Source organism: Gobius niger (genome assembly GCF_951799975.1).
Source record: "Gobius niger genome assembly, chromosome: 19".
Taxonomy (NCBI): Eukaryota; Metazoa; Chordata; class Actinopteri; order Gobiiformes; family Gobiidae; genus Gobius; species Gobius niger.
The window spans coordinates 24,794,171-24,816,170 of record NC_136870.1 but is presented as its reverse complement, the minus strand read 5'-3'; the positions used below and the strand labels follow the sequence as shown (position 1 = coordinate 24,816,170).

Here is a 22,000-nt window from a genome sequence, read left to right as displayed (position 1 = left end):
GTCTTAGAAACTTTTACAGAGGCATTTAAATATAGTAAAATTTGGGCATTAACATTGTAATATGGGTTTGATCTAGGACTGCAAAATTCCATATCAGTGTATACTCAAAGATACTGTGCTGCTATTACACTCCAAAAAAGTGTAATAGCAAAACAATAGTTTCAATGTCTCGAATAGGGGCATAATATTGAACATATTAGTTGTTTTGACTAGTTAAGAATGAGTCATTATTAGTTTTATTTCAGGTTTGCCAATGGGATAAGAATATTGCACTTGTCCCATTGGCAGTTTTACTTTCTTATTTCAAGCGAGATGACCATAGAACCAGTCTGACATGTCCTCAAACAGGCAAAGTATTCTTGGTTATATCAAGAAAAAGCCTAAATGAGTGAAAAACGCTCAAAATAAGATTAATATTCTCAAACCAAGTTATTTAAATCCATGCTTGATATTTGTTTTTTGTTGTGTAACCGTGACCCTTCTTTCTCAGCTGTGATCGACTTCAAACTCCGCCCACTTTTGCGCACCTCTCATGTGCTAACCCTTGTAGAAACTCCAGATTTGAATATTTCTCTAAAAAGTCTCCTCTCGCCTGCTCCGTGGTCAAATGGGGGCGTCATACTCCTGCAGGAAGTCTTTGAGCGTGTGCGGGATCTCCTCCTGCCGCTCAGTCCTGCCGCCGAGGCTGGCATTGTTCAACGTCCTCCTGCACAGGTGCTGCAGCGACGACAGCGACGCGCACAGGGGGCGCCGCAGCTCCAGCGGCACCTTCTCCCCGCCGCTGTGTATCAAATAAACGTGTCTGCCGTTGCCGGGGGCGACGCCGGCGTGGCTCTTCCCCATGTAGTGCGCGATGAGCTTGAGCACGCAGTCGAAGCGCGGCGGCTCGTGGGCGCTCTGCGGGTCGCGCTGCAGGAAGAAGCCGTCGTCCCGGCTGTGGATGCGCAGGTTCTTGGTGCCGCGGGCCGTCTGGATGGACAGGGCGAAGAAGTGGTGGTGGTCCGAGGAGTCCCGGATGAGGAAGGTCCCCGGGGGCTCGGAGCGGAGCAGGGAGCTGGCCTCGCGTCCGCTCACGGCGCCCCAGTAGAAGCCGCTCTCTTGGAGCTTACGCACGGCACACATCACCTGAAGTAAACAGAGAGAGGGGGGGGGATTTTACCATTATAGGCGTCCGCTCACTGCAGGAACCTTTTGACACTTTCAGACAGAGGAGACCTGAGGCTGGGTCAGACCAGGAACGCATGGGTAATGTAGAGCAGGAGACCCAAGTACATCTGCACCGCTGCATTTGGCCTTTACTGGAGCTGGGTATTTATTTATTTATTGGTTTATTTGGTTGGGACAGTGCATGTTAATGACCATACATGGCTCCCATGCATGTAAACACGCCACGCCAGATTGCAACCTTGGGCTAACTTCCATCCGTCGTCCCCCACTCGCACTCTCAAGCAAACTCTCATTCATCCTGGCCTATTGTACATGTTTTTGGTGGTAGGGAAAACCGGAGTACGCGGAGGAAACCTATGCAGACATGTGGAGAACATGCAAAGTCCACACAGAACCCGGTAAAGCAGGTACCAAAAAAAAAAAGTGTATATCTTTTAGCCTTGACTTTTGATGCTGTTGGTCCAGGGAAGGCATCAAAGGAAGTGAATTGGTTGTTTCAGCTTAAATAAATATTTTTTCCCCCTATTTTTGTTGGAATTTTTCTTTATTTTTTTTTATTCCAATTTTTTCCCAATTTACAACCTTTTTTCCCCCTTATTTTTTACCCAATTTATTTTCAAAATATTTCCCCCCAAAATGTTATCTTATTTTTGCCACAATTTCTGCCAATTTCCCCCAAATTATTCTCCATTTATCACACATTCTTAAAGGAACAGGCCACCAATTTTCCATATTGAGATATGTTCTTACCTGAGCCTAGACGAGTTGATGTGTACCTGTCTGGTCTTTGTGCGTGCCCTCGGTCACGCAAAAAGACCAAAGATGTTGCTAGCATTTGGCCTCCCCCAGTGTGTTCCTATAGCTCCAAATGGGGTGAAGGTGCTACGGGCACACACAGGTACGCATCAACTCGTCTAAGCTCAGGTAAGAACATATCTCAGTATGGAAAAACGGTGGCCTGTTCCTTTAACACAAATGAACCCGATATTGTAAATTTGCAGATCTTCCACACATTATTGTTCTGTTTCCTGGTTCTAGATGACAAATATTTTAGAATTGTAGACACATAATTCGACCTCCTCTAATATTTGTAATAAAAACATACCACGAAATCAGGACTTTTTGTTGTTTACAATAAAACTACTGCCTAAAGAACAGAACAAGTCGGTCCCAGGTTTGAATCCGAGTTTCCCGTGTAGAGTTTGCATGTTCACCCTGTGTCTGCGTACGAAGCAGCACGACAGGCCCATCCTTTATCCTTCACTTCCGACCACTTTCCCTCAGACTTAAGCCTGAACATGTGAAACATCGGGAGGGAGAACATGAGTGGATTTGACTTGTAAATCTGGAAATCGCCCGATCATCATTTGACAAACAAATGTGACACAGAAAAAACACTCCCACGCTGAGCCCATGATCCATTCAAATGAGCACGACTCAAGGAAACTGACAATCAGCCCTTTCACCTCCAGTGTCCAGTGCCTTTACGTGATCCATGGTCTGTCTTACATTAACGCAGTGTGATATAAAGAAAGAACACGGTATTCGATAACCGTCTTACATCACGATATCAACATTATTGCAACATTTCATACGATTTCAACAATTTAGACTCTACTTCTATCTTCTATAGCTCAATGTGGTGAAGAAAGACTATAAACATACTCTGTGGTGGTAAAAGCAAATTTACTTTACAACAACAAAAAGTCAGATACCCCAGCTTTAACCTGGGAAATATAGTCACTGAGTACGTTTTACACGCTGCACAACAGTACTTTTGATCGCTGTGCCAAATACTGGCGCCAATGCTAGCTTAAACTGCCATTGGATGTAGATGGCCAGATAATATGTCAATATATTTCACATATTGAATATTGCATTACTAACTGGTCACTAACAAGTCTGACTACTTTAAAACCAATTGAGTCGCTATATAGCTTTGAAAATATTTGATATAAACACATTTTCATTTCATCAGTGCTTAAAGGGACTATACAGAGGTTGTAAATGTCAAAATTAAGTATTTTCCTCCCCCTACATGTTCCAGCCATGTCCTAATGTGTAGAATGAGCTCAGACCTGTTCACCACAACTGCCTCTAAAATCCTGCACTGTCACTCAAAAACGAGCTTAATATAGAAGCTGCAGTTACACGTATGACCTGAGGTGGCAGTATTGAGTATAAAATGACTAACTTGCATCTAGCCTCTTTAAGTTCAAATCCAGTACAAGCAGAGTGAGCAGAGCCGCCACCAGAGGCGCCTGTGTCTGTGGCTCCTCATAGACACACAGTGTTTAGTCACAGATGTATCAGTGAAAGGGACCAAGGTTTGGAACAGCATCCCAGAGACTGTATCATATTGTATTTAAAACAAAACTTAAAGGTTGGCTCAAAGGGAACCAGACATGTGACCACTGACCATTATCCTTATGTTTTATGTCTAAGTTTAATTGTGTGGATGATCTGTGTGAGGATTTTTGGTCTTTAAAGGAGCTATTCTAGATTTTTTTGTTGTTGTTGTTGGAATTAAATTGGTTTTGTCCTATAGTATATGGTAAAAGCATACATTTATCAAAATAACACTGGTTTTAAAGCCCTTTAAAATGTCAAGCTAGTAGGCAGACAGTTTTCCTCACTGAAAGTTATGAAACCTGGTTTAAACTCAGTCCCTGTGATGAATGTTGATGTTGTAAATGCATTAGGAAAGTTTGAGATGAGTTTGGACCAGAAAATAGCAAATTTGAAATTTGAGTGACCCTGTTTCTTTGTACAGTCAGGTAAAGCTCCTTTAATGTTGCTCACTGGTCTTTGGATTTTCTTGATCTGCTCAGGACGACAGATGGAAAGTAGCCATTGGCAAATCTGGCATATTTACATTTATATGTTCATTAACCTCTTAACTCCGAGAGGATCTTTTTCCTCACGTCATCAGATTTTTTTCCATCATTTTTTTTGTTGGGTATTCAACTCATTTTTGTAACTTTTTTGTCATTTTTTGTCATTTGTCTTTTTTTTTTTAGTCAAATTTTTATAAAATGTTTGTAATTTTTTTGTCACATTTTTGTACTTTTTTTTGTCACATTTTTGTAATTTTTTTGTCACATTTTTGTGATTTTTTTGTGATTTTTTTGTCAATTTCTTGTGACTTTTTGTGACATTTTTGCCACTTTTTCATACATTTTTCGTCACTTCTTTGTCAATGTTTTCTCACTTTTTTGTCACATTTCCATCATTGTTTTCGTCTCAGTTTTGTTGCTATTTTTACAGCTTTTTTCCAGAAGCTTTTGGACTGGGGTAAAGCCAAACTGGAGAAAATGTGCTGGGTTCAGGTGGGAGTTAAGGGATTAATATGCATTGTCCCTTTAAATACATAAATAATTAAACAAATACTTAGGGACAATTGCTGACCACATACTGAACTTCAAAAGCAACCCTTCAAAACTACGTCTTCAAGAAGGGTCAACAATAACATTTACACTTTGTCCGCAAACCCTTGATGTAACATTTAATTTGCAAAGACCTTTCACTTTTTCACTCAAAACAAGACACTTTAAAAAACTTTTCGTGGTCTCGTTTCAAAGTCTCTGTATTTCGGTGCCTCTCTGCCTTTAGACGTACGTGTATAAACATTAAAAGGCCTGACTGACCTGCTGGTAGTGAGCGTGGGAGCTGAAGGGCTTGTAGTGCAGCGGCGACAGGCCCAGGCCCCCCCCTGTCGTCACGGCCCCGGACGTCACCATGGCGAGCGCGGGCCCGGGCCGGACAGGGGGCTCGGGCGGACAGGCCGCCCCGCCCGGAGAGCTGGATCCCGGGGTGACTTCGCCGCCGCCGCCTCCGCTGCCCAAGTCTGTGGGGGTCGCAGTCCGGGTCCAGGGCCCCGGGGCAGGAGGGGCCGGTGCATCCAGAGAGGGGCTGGGGGAGGGCACCTACCAACACCTGAGGGACGGGGCGAGAAAAGGCTGGGTTTAATCACAAAATCAGATCAAAATCACAATATGAAGCTGCAATAAGCAAATATAAAGACGGAAATGTTAGGTCAGTGTTCTCAAAGTTTCACACATGACCAAAAGAAAAAAGGGAGTGGGTGGAAGTGTAGCCTTATTTAGGAAAACCCCCTTTAAAGTCAATATTTGCATTTATTTTACATATGCAAAAAAGCTGGAAACCATGGGAAAAACCCTGGACAACCAAGATCCCCAACATAACACCTATCCAACAACAAATACACAGCCATATATGAGTCTTAACTGTTCATTTATGTCTGCAAGTGGGTCGACCAATACAACGGGCCGATATCTGGGTAATTTACAAAATCGGCCAATATCGTGCCGCTAAAAGGCCGATATCTACAGAACCGAAAGGGAAACTGAAACTTTTACGTTTCTTTGAACCGGAAAGAGCTCAGAGCCACAACTGGAGGTCGACCCATACTTGGGGATTTTACAATATCGGCTATTGGACGATCTAAAGCCGATATTTCCGGGACCAAAAGCGACAGAGACTTCCCGTTTAAACGAGTGCTCCCACAACTTCTTAGGCCTCACGGGAACAGAGAAACATCGCAATGAAAATTGTTTAGCTACAAGTTTGTTAAAGATGGGTTATTATGCTTTTTTCAATCCCATAGCACCAGTCTATATCACACTACAATGATGACGAAACCTTCTGTTGGTCTGTAAATACAGTAAATTAGAATAACTGCCTTGTATAAAATGTCTCAAAATGGCTGTAGTGAATGTCTTGAAATAGGCCTCTGTCTCTTTAAGAACCTCTGAGCCTTTCCGACACGCCCCCTCCACACGCTGTCTGTGGCATCAGTGGGGAGGGGGTTCTGCTGAGGAGCAGTGGTTGGTTACTCGGCTGGTGACGAAAGCTCGGAGGCGTCTCCAGGAGGTGGGGGCGTTCCTAGGAGGACTCAGGCAAACCTATCCCTAAAATGGCCGCCATCAGAGTTTTTACAGATTACTCAAAAATACGTGAATGTGCCAAGGCAACGCTTCAGGCATGTTTTTAATGAGGGAATGACATAATAACATGATGGAAAGATTGAAAAACTCGATTTTGCATAATACCCCCCCTTTAAATATAAGTTTCACTAAACCTCAGTTAATATGGACATGCTGCATTTTACAGCACAGGACTTGGAGAATTCAATCACTGAGTTAGTTTTAATCTCTGCATTTGTGTTTTTATATGCTAATGCTAAGCTAATCAAGGCTGGGACAGAAACTATGATTGAATCACCTGAAGCAGTGGTTCCCAAAGTGGAAGGCACTACAGGGGGGCCTCAAAACAAGTGACTTAATAATTGATTTTGAAAGTAAAAATGCATTTATTTGCTAAAATGTACAACTAGTAACAAACCAGTATTTCGCCTTCAGTCATTGCTCGATGTAGATTTTTTTTGTAACTTTAGCAGTGAAGAAATAGCAAATTCCTGAATATTGTAATAATTAATGAGAGTTCCCGAGACAGTTTCGGATTGATAAGGGGGCCGCAATGTCCTGGACTTTGGGAATGGCTGACCTAAAGTAATCAAATAAAATAGACCAAGTATTTATGTTTTTACAGGATTATAGACCAGACATTTAAACTCAAGAACTACTCAACTAAAGATTGGTGAATATCACTGTGCATATCGGCATCAGTCTTATATCCACCTATTTTTATTATAATTTCGGAACCATAAAAGATAGATATAGACCTTTTAAAATGAGCTCCCTGAAGTACAGACTAAACATGAATGCCCTGAATAAATGATATCGGCCGGCTGATATATCGGGTCGATATTTGGTCAAGCAAACAAAGAACCTGGAGAATTCACTCGCTGAGGTAACCTCCACTTCTGTATTTTTGATCGCTGCGCAAAATGCCGCGGCTAGCAACAGTATGCTAATGCTAACGACAGCTAATCAAAGCTGGGACGGAAACTATGATTGGATCGACTAAAGTTATTTCTTTAGTCCAGTGTTAATTTTGTCGACTAAAATATTTAGTCTTAATTTTAGTCAAAGGGATATTTTTGACGACTAAAATTGGACTAAAACTAAATTAAAAGTTTCTCATGAGACTAAAACTATGACTAAAATGTCCAGATGTTTTAGTCGACTAAAACAAGACTAAATAAAAATGAAAAGGAGAGACTAAAATCATCCAAACTTCTATTGACAGTCTGAAAAAGCCTCATATCATTTAAATTCGCTGCCAAATGAACAGGTTTGTGCTTCATTCATGTGGAGCAGCTCCATGAAGTCGAGGAACAAGATTAAATATGATTATAATGAATATTATAAATATAAGTCGACTAAATTAGTCTTCATTTTAGTCGACTAAAACTAGACTAAAATCAAAAAGTATTTTTTGACTAAATTTTAGTCAAAAGACTAAGGCTAAAACTAAAATAAAATATGTTGTCAAAATTAACACTGCTTTCGTCGATCCAATCATAGTTTCAAATAAAATCGTCCAGGGCTGGAGCGGCCAAGTATTTGTTACAGAATTATAGACCACACATTTGGAAAAATCGGCCAAAAATATCGGTCAATATCGGCCAATTAACATCCCAAAATATCAGCATCGGCATTAGGAAATCCCATATCGGTCTGCCTGTAGAATAAATCAGCCCTAAGCCTCTGATAAAGCGCCCCCTGCAGTCACAGTTCAGCACAGACATATTCTACAGTTCATACGCAGGATTATAGTCGAGACATTTGGAAAAATATCGGCATCGGCCTTAGAAAAACCCATATCGGTCGACCTCTAATCCTTATCAGAAAACAAAGTACTGCTTTAACCCTGTAGTTTAAACTTCCACAAACACGCTGTGAAATGTCACGTCCATCAGTTTAGCAGCTCACTCTTCAGTCAGGCTCTTATTAGAGATGCAAAAACCACAAATTATTTTTCTTGGGAGGATTATTTGACCAGTTTCTGTGCTTTTAATGAAAACTCAACTACAATTCAAACTTTACCAGCGATGAAAAAGGGAGAAAAACCGTCAAAAGCGCAACAGCTTTATTTTATATTCCCTTGGGAAATACCATAACATATAACCTCTGTACCGTGACGAGTCATTCGTCCACGCACTTTAAAAACAATTGTAAAACCTCTACAAGGAAGTCACATCTCCTTATCTCCTCACTCCATTTCCTTATATTGCAACAACAGGCAGAGCAGGATTAATAGCTCCGTATCTTATCGAAAAATCACCAAAGCTGCAAATGTTTATGTGGTAAAATGTTCTGTGCAAACACGTTTGTAGAGAAGGTTTACATGAACAGATCATTTCACATCAAAGACAAATCCATGAGCCACAAAGCGACACAAAAAAGGATTATTAGAGTTAGTGATAAGGAAAGTTTGGCCTCTTACCCTCTTACCCAAATCTAAAAGCGTGTCCTTGTTCTTGACCTGAAAGTTTAGGCCAGAGCAACATCTCATTTGAAAGCTAAGACCAACGGATCCAAACTTTTTTGTGTTTTCGTCACATTTTAATTGACTTATTGTCACTTTTCCGTGGCTCTGTTTTTCACTTCTTAATTGTGATTTTGTTGCCTTTTTTGTCATATTTTCATCCTTTTTTTGTTGCCGTTTTGACGCTTTTTTCATGAAGCTAGTTAAAGCAGTGCTAAGTATCTCCTGCCCCTAGAGGCCATGAACGGCATTGCCGGTGTCGTAGTGTGTTACGTTTTTTTACTCACTGTACGAGAGAGTAAATACTACGCTGACAGAAAAGACAAAGGGACAGAGGGATATTGTTCATCCAATAACACAATGGAGATCATTATTTCACTAAAACTTTGCTGTAAATATTGTTTAAGTGGCGCAAATAATGAGTAAAAAAATTCACAACATGCTACGACACCTGCAGTGGCGCTTATGGCCTCTAGGGGCAAGAGTTACTTAGTTCTGCTTTAATCTAAATGATTTCCCCCAAACCCCTGGTTAGGAAACACTGCTTTACATGACCCAATCATTGCCTTTGTTCCAGCTTTGATTAGTTGACGTTAGCATTTCAATTGTGCTTTATGTTTATTGCAACTTTAAAGGGACTATACGGAGTTTAAAAATGTTAGAATTATGTATTTTCCTTCCCCTACATGTTCCAGTCATGTCCTAAGGTGAAAACGAGGATGAAAATCCAACAAAAGCACAAAAATGTGATGAATATTTGTCGAAAAAGCAATGAAATAAAGAAAACAATAGTGATGGCAATAATGCAAGGAAAGAAATCAGAACAGTTTTGTAGGTCTTAGCTTTCAAATGAGGCGTTACACTGGCCTATAGGCTGAATTGGAGAAAATGCACTTGGTGAAGGTGGGGGTTAATTTCCTATCCTGTCCTGTTATCGTGACATTTGTGGTATTTTACAGTTGTAATATTTACTGTAGCTTCTACTTACAGTACTACTTGTTATTCTTAGTTGGAAGGTGAGTTTGTTGTTTTACCCGATCTAATATTATTACTACGACTTCTGCGATCCACGTCTCCACAGCGGCCTCTCGGCGTGGGACGTTTGGGTCCAGAATGGGAACACCTTTTCAGAGGCTTGTAACCGGAGAAAGGGGGCCCAGTGTGGAGCTCAGGGGGGGGAGAGGCCGTGGACTAGTTTTCCGTGAATGGGCTCGGGGTTGAAGAGGACACTCGGGCCCAGATTTCACTCTGTTCCTCTGTCCCTCTGGACTCGGGTTGGCCATGAGCTACAAGATATGGGGACTTAGTTGTATTCGGATCTGAAACGCTCTGTGGGAATGACGGCGATTTTTAGTTTAGCATTTACCGTGTTACAGTTTTGTTCTCTTGTCAAACACAGACCTGGAGCTGTGTTTCAACTAGGGCTGTGCAATTAATCGAAATTCGATTACGATTTCGATTACAACAGTAAATGATTACAAAATTAGCATAATCGCAAAAAATCTATTATAATATTTTTTAATGTTTTTATTTTATTTTTATTTTTTTTAATGTTTTTTTTCAAATTTTTAATTTTTGGATTTTTGTCACTTTTTTTGCTGGATTTTTGTCTTTTTTCTGCTGGATTTTTGTCATTTTTTTGCTGGATTTTTGTCATTTTTTAATGGATTTTTGTCATTTTTTTGCTGGATTATTGTCACTTTTTTGCTGGATTTTTGTCTTTTTTTTGCTGGATTTTTGTCACTTTTTTGATGTTTTTTTTTTAAAGGCAACAAATAATCGTTTGAATAATGGTGATTTCAATTATGACAAAAATAATCGTGATTATTATTTTTTCAATAATCGAGCAGCCCTAGTTTCAACCAAGTTTCCGCATCTTTGAGCAATCTTTGAATCTACCCTAGTGACTGTTCTTCCATAAAAGCTCCCCCTGAGGTCCTACATATCAAGGAAAAACTGTTCTCATCTCTTGATCCCATCACTACAACCTACAAAAGGCATAATACCCGCTCTTTAAGAAGGTCTAAGTCATGTGTACATTTGAACTGGACTAAATCGGGACAAAACCAGTTCTAAACCATTGTCACACCAGGCAACTTCATCCATCCACAGAACACAACATAAAACATAATGTTATCCTTCTTTAATTGTATTCCCATGATGTGTTGCCCTTGATTGAAGTCAAATGAAGCAACAGGCTTTACTGTCTCAGGACGAGGGTAAAAAAGGTACTATGTTTTCTACTACAACTAAAAAATTAGGTCTTTAATTTATATCTAACAAGGAGAAAATTAGGAAGGCCTGGACTAAATACTTTAACCTCTTACCCCTTGCCTTAAAGCATTACTAAGTCACTTGTTTACCTTAATAAATCCTCTGGGGGTAATACAAGTGTTAATGGGATGATTGGAGGGTCTTTCATCTCCCCCTGGTGTCTCTGGCCAGAAAACCACAATTGCAACTTGACTGCCACCGGACCGGAGGCCCCAATACACAGTGGAAAGACCCTCCAATCATTAACACTTTTATCACCCCTAGAGGTAAACACGTTACTTAGTAATGCTTTAAGAAAAGAAGCTGCAGGTGAAATTTCAATATTACTTTTAAGTAAAAGTTAAAGGGACTATACGGAGTTTAAAAATGTTCAAATTAAGTATCTTCCTCCCCCTACATGTTCCAGCCATGTCCTAATGTGTAGAACAGGGGTTTATTGTAAACAGACCGAGGGCCGAAGGCGCTGATTATTAGCCAAAAGTGAAGCACAACACTGGAAAAATGACCATCTTAAATGAGATAAATGACTTGAATTCATCAAATTCTATGTTGAATTTGAGTCGGTTTGAACTAATCCCAATGGAACAAGAATAAAACCCACTTGAAATCAGACAAATAATTGTTTTTCCCTTGAAATGACACAAAATTATCTGAATTAAGAGAATAACTACTACTAGAGGTTTTATCTCGTCTAAAACCAGACCAAATCTACTCAAACCTCAGATTTAATCTCTTAATTCAAGTAGATTTATGTCATTTCTTCTTTAAAACGATTATTCTTTTCCAGTGCACTTCCTTCAAATGCCAGTGTTGTACATAATATATGACCTCACTGGGTGTATTGACAGTTTTTCTACCTTTTTTTCTCACATTTGACTCTAATAATGTTAAAAGTACTCTCTGATTTGTGTGATAATGTTTCTCAAAATCATGTTGTGGGCCAGAGGTTCTGTGCTGAAGGGCCTGACGTTGCCTACCCCTGGTGTAGAATGAGCCCAGACCTGTTCACCAAAACTGCCTCTGAAATCCTGCACTGTCACTCAAAAAGGTGTTCATTCGAGTCTGAAGTCCCGTCATGAACAAGCTTAATATAGAACCTGCAGTTACGAGTAAGACCTGAGGTGGCAGCAGCGAGTATAAAATGACCAACTTGCATAACTCAAAACAAAGTATGGAATAATCTTAGTTTAGTTGGTCATTTTGGAATAATATCGGTAGAATCCATGACGTAGGGGATACTTGGAATATAAATGAATGACTCAAGGGATCAGCGAGTCATAAAATGTTGGAAACAACTGATCTAAGGTCTCGAAATAATATCAATGGCCACTACTGGAGCAGGAATTTATATTATTTCCAGAATTTCCAGCATTTCTGTGACAGTGACCCTGAAAAGAGACCCTTTAAAGGGGCTAGATGCAAGTTTGTCATTTTGTACTCACTACTGCCACCTCAGGTCTTATGTGTAACTGCAGCCTCTATATTTAAGCGAAGTTACACCTTTTTAAGTGACAGTGCAGGATTTTAGAGGCAGTTGTGGTGAACAGGTCTGAGCTCATTCTACACATTAGGGCATGGCTGGAACATGTAGGGGGAGGAAAATACATAATTTTAACATTTTTACACTCAAACAGTCCCTTTAAGATGTGAAAGGTGCCAAGAGTTGAATGAGTTTGTACCACAACTAACATTTTCATTCAATGACTCCCTCTTTCATTGTTTGTAATCAAAGAAATCCGGTATAGGACCTTTAACATCTAAAAACAGAGGAATGAAGAGACATATGCAAAAGCTAATGGGCCAGAAAAGCTGTTGCGGACAACAGCTGTATCCTCCATGAACATAATAATAAGCTGAGCACAGTCATTATTAACAAAATGAGGCTTAATGTCAGGCTGAATCCAATTTGATATCGCTCGATTTGGGATTGTTGACACTAGACAGTGGCAGACCGATGATACTGATAGTGCCAAACCAAATTGACTGTAGTAGTAGTAGTGGTAGTAGGGATATTATTAGTCTGCAGTGGTCTGACGCTGGACAGACGGAGCACAGAGGGGAGAGAGAAAGGCGCCAGAGAGGCTGAGGGAGCTGCTGCACTGCTGCCCACAATAACACAACTATACTCGCTGGGCTAAACCTGAGCCCGGGCCTAAACTGGGACTGAAAGTGCACATGACACATTAGACTCAATCTTGTCTGAAACACAGTAATTATATTTGAGATTTTGCGTAACATTTTACCCATCTTTCTTTAGTTTGGCATTTGTTGTGATGTTTGTAGTTTCACTTCCTTATTGGGCGCCGACAGGAAGTGACATAGATAGAGGCAAACAGTTTTACACTTCGCCGAGGGGGGAAATAGAATCTTTTCCCTCTTTTTAGCCATTTTCTGGTGGAATATGAACTTATTTATCACATACAAATAAAGTCAAGTGTAAATCGGGCCCATATGGATGTTTATTCACAGCAGATTGTTCAGTAGAAGTGAAAAAACGGCAGTTGTAGCAAGCACTAGCTAACCGTTAGCATTAGCCCGATGCTAACATGTAGCATCACGTTAGCATTCTCTGTTATTTATGTATTTCTACTATTGGCGGCACGGTAGCGCAGCGGTTAGTGCTCTCGCTTCACAGCTAGAAGGTCCGGGTTCGATTCCCACCAGGGACAGGGCCTTTCTGTGTGGAGTTTGCATGTTCTCCCCGTGTCTGCGTAGGTTTCCTCCGGGTACTCCGGTTTCCCCTACCACTAAAAACATGCACAATAGGCCAGGATGAATGATGTGTGTGTGAATGATTGTATGGTGGTGGTCAGAGGGTCTGTTGGCGCAGACGTGTGTAGTCGCGAAAGCGCCTCTGACAGTCTCCCCCAGGGGAAACTGAAGCTACAAACGTAGCTTTCCACCACCGAGTATGGAGTGAATGTACAATTGTCTCATGTAAAGCGCTTTGTGACTATATGTCTGTGAAAGGCGCTATATAAATAAAGATCTTCTTCTTCTTCTACTACTGAACAATCTGCCGTGAATAAACATCCATATTGACCCGATTTAGACTTGACTTTATGTGTATGTCCCTTCTATGATGCAATGCCGTCTGCATCTATGTCAATGGGAAATGAGTCAAACTGCTACTTCACCTCTATCTATGTCACTTCCTGGTAGTATAGCTTGAAAATTCCAATAAAATAGCTTTTCTGCCCAACATTTCTTCATCAAATTATTGCATATGCACTTTAACCTGTAGACTATACCGGAACAAAACAGCCAACACAGCAGTAAAATAAGCCGTAAAAAGTAGTAATCAGAAGCAGAAGAATGCTATTGAAATACTGTCGAATGAAAACTCTAAAGGCTGCATGATACAGGGGAACAAATGTGATAGACACAGACGGCATCTTTGGTTTAGCCCATATATGGTCATGTTCAAAGCAGAGGGTGAAACAAAGAAAAAATCTTTACTTATTTCTCCCATTTCTCCACCGTTACTCTGACAAATGCTGAATTATGAATATAGTTTTCTACTAAATAAAGATACAGAGACATGGAGAGGAGCAAAGTGGTTCAACAGCTCATAAATGCCTAAAAAACTGACAATTCTATCCAGGAATTAACGCTAGCTTTATGCTACATATGCTAAAGTTAGCAACAAGTGTCGTTTTTCGCTTCTACTGAACAATTTGCTGTGGAAAAACATCCGTATGGACCAGATTTTGTTTTGACTTTATTGGTGTGTGATAAATATGTTTATAGTCCACCAGCTCTGAACTCTCTCACAACTTTTCCGCTTTACAGGTTTATCCAGTCGACAATATCTATGAGAAAATGTATAGATTATGATAAACTGTGTCCAAACAGTTGAGTGTGATTACAACATAGGGTATTCTAAACACAACTCTCTAAATAGTTGACAATAATTCACTTGCAAACCTTTTTTTTTGATGAATATCAGCAGACGTATAAGCATTAGCCCTGTCACCATAACAGGATGTATCAAGTCACAATCAGTGATGTTATTGAAAACCTTTCAACGCCACCAAAACTAAGACAAAGACTCGCCGAGGGGGAAAATAGAATCTTCTGGGAAACTGTTTTTCACACTTTTTAGACATTTTCTGGTGAAATATTAACTTATTTATCACATTCAAATTAAATAGTAAATAGTCTAAATCGGGTCCATATGGATGTTTATTCACAGCAGATTGTTCAGTAGAAGCGGAAAAACGGCAGTCGTAGCTAGCATGACGCTAATCGTGGGCATTAGCACGACGCTAACATGTAGCACCATGTTAGCATTCTCTGTTATTTATGTATTTATGTACCACTTTGCTCCTCCGCATGTCTTTGTATCTTTATTTAGTAGAAAATTATGTTCATATTTCAGGATTTGTTAAAGTAGTTTTTGAATAAAAGAGTTTGCGAATGTGATGTCACGTCGCTAAGCATTATGGGATTAGCAGCAATTGTAAACCAATGGAGGTTTTAAAAGTAAAAATACTGGAGTTATTGATCACATTAAAACACTTGGACACCACAGTGAGTTAGATGTTTTTAGCTAATGCAAGTCAATGGAAATGTATGCTAGCAGCTGCAAAGATGGCGGATCTCCATGGTAACTGTGGAAAGTTTAGATTTTTCTCCAAATTGTTTTCCTATATGGGCGGATCCAGAGATTCCGTCTGTATCAATCCCACAATAAAGATGGAACACAATTTACTTTGGGTAAAAAAGTATTACATGAGAAAAAAATGGGAAAAAATGCTAATAAATGTACAGACGATGAATATTTAGTCCCAAATCTGTCATTTATTGAACGATGAGTCAATGTAGTAATTATCCTCACAGCTGTATTAAGCATTAAGTACTCTTGTAGTTACGGTGTACTGTGCTGGCTCATTTTCTAGGGTTAAACTAGGAGGGGAAGCATTAAAAGTAGCAGCACTAGAAGGTAGAAGTAGTAGTAGTACTGCTGTGTACTGTTCCTGCGGAACTAGAGCCAGATTTAGGACGGAAATTGGCAACGACTACGCTTACAGTAAGTAAATTAAAATGTATAACAACTAATAACAAGGCCAGAGCGCGTCGTTCCTTGTATAATACGCAGACTCGTTTTGTTTTTTGGCTTCATAGTTTTAATTAAATAGGCTATTAAATCACAAGATCCTCACTTATTGTTGCCAAATCCAGTTCGGTCGTAAAGACGTGGACTCTCTGACTTCCACAATCCGAGCACCTGTCCCTTTTCGTTTCAGTGCAGCCTCCAGCCTCTGGATGTTCTGAGCTTTCAAATCTTGAGAAACGAGTGTAAACCTCTGAGAGCATCCTACAAACATCGCTTTAGCTTCATGTGTGAGCGATGCCATTTGTCTGCAGCTTTCAAAGCCAAACGACTGATCTATTAAACAAATTGTCAAAAATGGCAACAAAAACGAAAAGAAAGCAAGGAAACAGCAACGACAACAAAAAACAACAAAAAACTGACAAATAAATGAAAGTGCAGCAAAAAAGTGGCTAAAATATATGATGAAAATGCAATAACAAAGCCACAAAAAGGCAACAAAAAAAAAGCTTCAAAAAGTGACAAAAAGCCACAAAAGAACAGCAAAAAGTAGCAAAAAAAGTTACAAAAACGCAATAAAAAACCCCAAAAAGAAACAAAAATGTGACAAAAAAGGCAATAAAAAGTGACAAATAATGAGATGAAAAAGAATGTGAAAAAAACACAGCAACATCGTGAGGAATAACATCAGTTTAGATGAGTTTTGTAGGTCTTAGCTTTCAAATGAGGCATTTCACCGTCAGTCGAGAAGCCTTTAGATTTGGGTAAAGCCAAAATGGAAAAAATATGCTCAGTTCAGGTGGGGGTTAAGAGGTTAAGATTGATCGATTCCTTTTGCAGCCGAAGTCTAAAGTTAGGAGCACATTAGGGAAAGTCTTTCGTAACATCAGGGCTGCAGGATATTGAAAAACCTGTGATATATATACTACGGAGTCAGGGGCGGATCTAGAGGGGTGGCACGGGGGTGGGGCAGCTGCCACCCCTATTAAAGGTCTTGCCACCCCACTGATGCCATGTGAGGTCTCACACATGTTCTAGAAGTTCTAAAAGGTTCACTCTCAGTTAGTACTTTTTTGACAGGACAAAGAATTATAACAACTTTATAGCTAAATAAGTTAAAATTTTAACTGAGTTAGAACCCCCCCCCCCCACACACACACACACACACACACACACACACTTATATTATGGACAAAGCTCCTATTTGTAAATCATTCTGGGAGGCTCAGTCTGCATCTTATCGGAAAAATTGCCTTGCGATCAAGCAAAACTTGCGTACCACCACTCTAAGCATTTGACATTGTAAAATGTGTTGCCACCCCAGAAATGACCCTTGACCCTGCTTACCCCCCCGTGATCCGCCCCTGCACGAGGTTGCGATATTTTTCACACACATTGTTCATTTTTTACTCAAATTAAGATGTTTCATTGCACCTCATGTTTACTGTGGGATATTTTACGATTAAGCAATTTTCAAACTGTCATTTTTAAGCTTTAAAGGAAGTTTCTGTTGCGTTCAATAACATCGTTCATCGCGATATTTTCCTTCCTCAATGTATCAAACACGATTTTTTTCAGTTTCAGCGAATTGTGTCAAAAAAAACGCCTTGAAAACCTAAACTTTGCACCTTTATAAAATTGCAAAAAACATGTCAGATGGATCTAAACCGATCGATATGTTGTGGTTTCTCACAATACGGATATCGTATCGCCTAATATTGTGATATTGTAAACCGATGTATTATCATAAGACTAGGGGTGGGACTTTAACGCGTTAATTTCGATTAATTTATTATAAAGATTTCCCACGATTTCCCCGCCAACCTGGAACTCCCGAGCCGGAACCTTTCTATTTGCGTGTTCCTGGTACGCCCGTTTATCTGACGCACATTCGCCCACAACAGCGATGGACGGAGACGATTCACTCGGCCCCTGGGGGACTCAGTTTAGTTTTAAAAAACATCCTGATGGGACGATAGACAGTTCTCCTTCCACCGTAGTTACTCAAGTCTAAAATACCTCGATACTAATGTTAGCGTTAGCCTCAAAGACAGAGACGTCCTCCATGCTAATGTTAGCGCTAGCCTCAAACACACAGACGTCCTCCATGCTAATGTTAGCGCTAGCCTCAAACACACAGACGTCCTCCATGCTATAGAGTTCGGGAATGTGACGTCATATCGCTAAGCATTATGGGATTAGCAGCCATTGTAAACTAATGGAAATTTTAGAAGTTAAAATACTGGAGTTATAGTTCACATTAAAACACTTGGACACCACAGTGAGTTAGATGTATTTACCAGCAGTATCTCAGCAGCTAACGGAGTCGTTCCGCTGTTTTTTTACTCCACTTTTTATACTGTTTTTAGCTAATGTTAGGCTATGGAAATGTATGGTAACAGCTGCAAAGATGGCGGATCTCCATGGTAACTGTGGACATTCCCGAACTCTATAGCGTTATCCTCAAACACAGAGACGTCCTCCATGCTAATGTTAGCGTTAGCCTCAAACAAACGCTCCAGCCCACTGAGCCACAATAACCCCAACCCTTGTCAGGATTAGAAATGGCTCTTTTATTTCTGTTTACAGCAATTGTTAAACACTTAAAGGCGCTGTTTTTTGGCCCTTTTGCTTTATTTATTTTTTACTTTCATATAAATGTGGCATTATTATTACTGTTTAATGAACTCTACAAGTCACATGAGTGATTAGAGTTCCTAAAACACCTGAAAGCTAAGCTATAAATGCACTTTGCCTCAGTTACTTTACAGATGAACAATAATAAATACATTTGTTGTTGAACTCATGTTTCTACCGAATTATTGAATAATAGGTGGCGTTCACGATTTAGAATGTGATGATGTCATAATGTCAGATGGAGGGCAGGGCCAATGCAACTCTATGGGAGAAATGCAGTTTTTGGAAGAAATCTCCAAAACGAAAATTGACAAATGTTTTTCCTCATCAGTATCTGATCGTGATTGGATTCGCAAAATTGGTAGAACTATAGTAATTACTATAGTTCTAAAAATAGAATCGATAATTTTTCCACGCATTCTGAAAAATTGGATTTGTGATATTATTTTTTTGTCTGAAAGTCTTTTCTATTGGACAACATCACGGTCATGTTTTCGCATATTGTCACCACTTTTTGACATTTTTCAGAGATAATAATTGGACATCAGCTCATATGTGCCGACAGAGGAGACAATGAACTCTGTGACAGTTTTTGTTTCATGTGGATTCCTCCAGTCATGACTGAGATATGAGCCAAAAAACAAAGACATAAAAATATGCATTTTGTCAGTTACCACCGTTACCATAGTTACCGTCAGTTGCTCCACCTCAATGTTAAACCATAGGCTCTTTAGAATGTTGTGATGTCACGTGAACGCAGCCTATTTAGGTGCGAAAAAAAATGTGTTTTTTGATTAAATTGCGATTAATTAATTGCATACCTGTAATTAACTCGATTAAAAATGTTTTAAAAAGTCCCACCACTATGTAAGACACATATTATTAGCCTGTAATGTCAGAATTAAACAAGGGTAATTCTGTCTGGGACTTAACCAGAGGTAATAACGCAGTATTGGTGGTAATTACAAGAGTTCTAAAAATAGAAACGATACTTTTTCCACGCATTCTGAATTTCACTAGGAACACAACCTGTTTTAGAATAATATAACTGAGCTCATGTGGAAGCAGCTTTTACACCAGGGAGATCGAACACGCGTAAAACCCGTGCATACACGTTTATTAACCAGCAATGTATCTATATAGAGTTGACCTTATCAGGGACGAGTAGATGAAAGAGAAGTGGACAGACTGACAAGAGAAAACCCGGTGCGTATCGCTGACCCACATCAAACCAGGGCAGAACAAATGTCTGTGCGCGCGAGCTAAATATAGCGGACTAGAGTGGACTTCCGAGCCGGTTTTAACGCAGACAAAACGAGCCATAAAACCGCGTCCTCCTCCTTAACCACGGCTTAACCCCCGGCGCTTGTTGCCAGACGAGACCACAACTCGGGAGTCTAAGCAAAGCGAGCACCATTCACAAAAAAAAAAAAAAAAAAAAATCAGCGGCTTTTCTTCGTTGAACTGTCCGGGGTCGCGTCCAAAAAAAAAAAAAAAAAAAGCCGCCTCTCTGCACTGCACCAACTGTGCCACCACCGCGATATTTCACCGAATCCCCCCCTTTTTAATCCCGCTTTATATATAAAACAAAACAAAACGTAGCATGTGTCTCTGTGCCGCGCGTGAGTGTATCTTTTTCTCCTTTACCTTGCAGATACGGTCAGCCGTCGTGCGTAACCGCTCGTCGCCAGCCCCGAAGAAGCCCCGCAAACTACCCGAGAGTAGTGCCAGTAGATAAAATATTAATTCAGGCATTAAAATCCAAAAGGAAGAGTGCGAGGAGAATTGAAACTGGGGTCCACGGAACGTGCAGCGAGGAGGAGGAGGAGGAGAAGAAGGAGAGGGGGAGAGGAGGAACGCCGCCGCCGCTGCTCGACATCTCCAAAGCCGACGGAGGGGAAAGCACAACGCGAGAGAGCCCAGTGGTGGGAAGGGGAGGGGCCACGGCGGGAGCGATAAAATCTAGGCGTTTCGTACAGAGTGGGCGTGGCTTCGCAGCAGTGTATACCTCGAATTTGTTGAAATATTTCGCGTTTTTTTTTCTCTTGATTTAGCCTGTGATGAGATAAACACAGCGGGAGATAAAAGAACCAAACAAAATAAACGGGAATTAGTCAGAGACGCAGAACAAGTTGTTTATTAACATTTTAGGTTTTTACGCGAAAGGTCACCCCGGCTTACTGATAGGGTTGCGAAACATACCAAAAAGTAACGCAATATCCATCACGTTAGAATTTATTGCGCAAAAAACGTCTATATCTATATAATAATAATAATGCATTGGTTTTACATAGCACTTTCTGTTATTGCAATGTTCCACAAAGTTGTCGTACATCTGCATCTTCTACAAGAGAATAGATTATTAGTTATGTATTAACAGTGTATTGGGAAATCGACCCCTAAGGTTACTTCAGTACTACTTCTGCTGCGACAATTTTGCAATTCATGTCGGCATATGTTACTGAATTGTACTTCTTTCACGTACCAGCACCACCTCATAATATATAAGTTTTATGATTTCTATTACCATGATCCAGGAGGAGTGTTATATTATTATTGCACTGTAAAGCTCGTTAAAACGCTGCTATGCAAAGATTAGTCTGATTTTGCCATTAAAGTCATTAAATCGGGACCAAACCGGGGTCTTAACCTCTTAACTCCCGCCTGAACCGAGAGCATTTTCTGCAGTTCAGGCCAGTGTACGCCTCATTTGAAAGCTAAGATCTACAAAACTCGTCTAAATGGATCTTTTTCTTCATGTCATCAGATTTTTTTTCCATCATTTTTTGGGGGGGTTCAACTCATTATTGTAACTTTTTTGTGAATTTTTTGTCAAATAGTACATTTTTTTCACTTTTTGACACATTTGTCGTTTTGTTGTCAAATTTTTGTCAATTTTTTTATCACATTTTTGCCACTTTTTCATCATTTTCATCATTTTTTGGTCAATTTTTTTGTCAATTTTTTTTAATTTTTTTTGTCCTTTTTTGTCAATTTTTTGTCACATTTTTTATCACATTTTTGCCACTTTTTCATCATTTTTTTTCAATTTTTTGTAAAAAAAAATGTCCTTTTTTGTCAATTTTTTGTCACATTTTTGTCACATTTTCATCATTTTTTCGTCATTTTTTTGTAAAAAAAAATGTCATTTTTTGTCAATTTTTTGTCACATTTTTGTCACATTTTCATCATTTTTTCGTCATTTTTTTGTCATTTTTTTGTCACATTTTTGTCACATTTTTTGTCATTTTTTCATTTTTTTGTCAATTTTTTGTCAGTTTTTTGACAATTTTATGTCACTTTTTTGTCAGATCTTCATCATTGTTTTTGTCTCAGTTCTGTCGCTATTTTCTCACCTCTTTTCCAGAAGCTTTTGGATTGGGGTAAAGCCAAACTGGAGAAAAAGTGCTCGGTTCAGGTGGGAGTTAAGGGGTTAAATTGACTCAAAAAGTA

General features: G+C 39.8%; 1 protein-coding gene across 1 annotated transcript; it reads right to left on the bottom strand.

The window, feature by feature from the left end:
- Positions 1–241: 241 nt before the first annotated feature.
- LOC306978640 (suppressor of cytokine signaling 3-like) lies at positions 242–20,457 on the bottom strand. Its single transcript, XM_079577294.1, has 3 exons — positions 20,195–20,457; positions 4,815–5,103; positions 242–1,125 (listed from the first exon to the last, which is right to left on the bottom strand). Exons 2-3 carry the CDS (start codon positions 4,905–4,907, stop codon positions 604–606), a joined length of 615 nt encoding a protein of 204 aa, XP_079433420.1. The 5' UTR covers positions 4,908–5,103; positions 20,195–20,457; the 3' UTR covers positions 242–603.
- Positions 20,458–22,000: the final 1,543 nt, after the last annotated feature.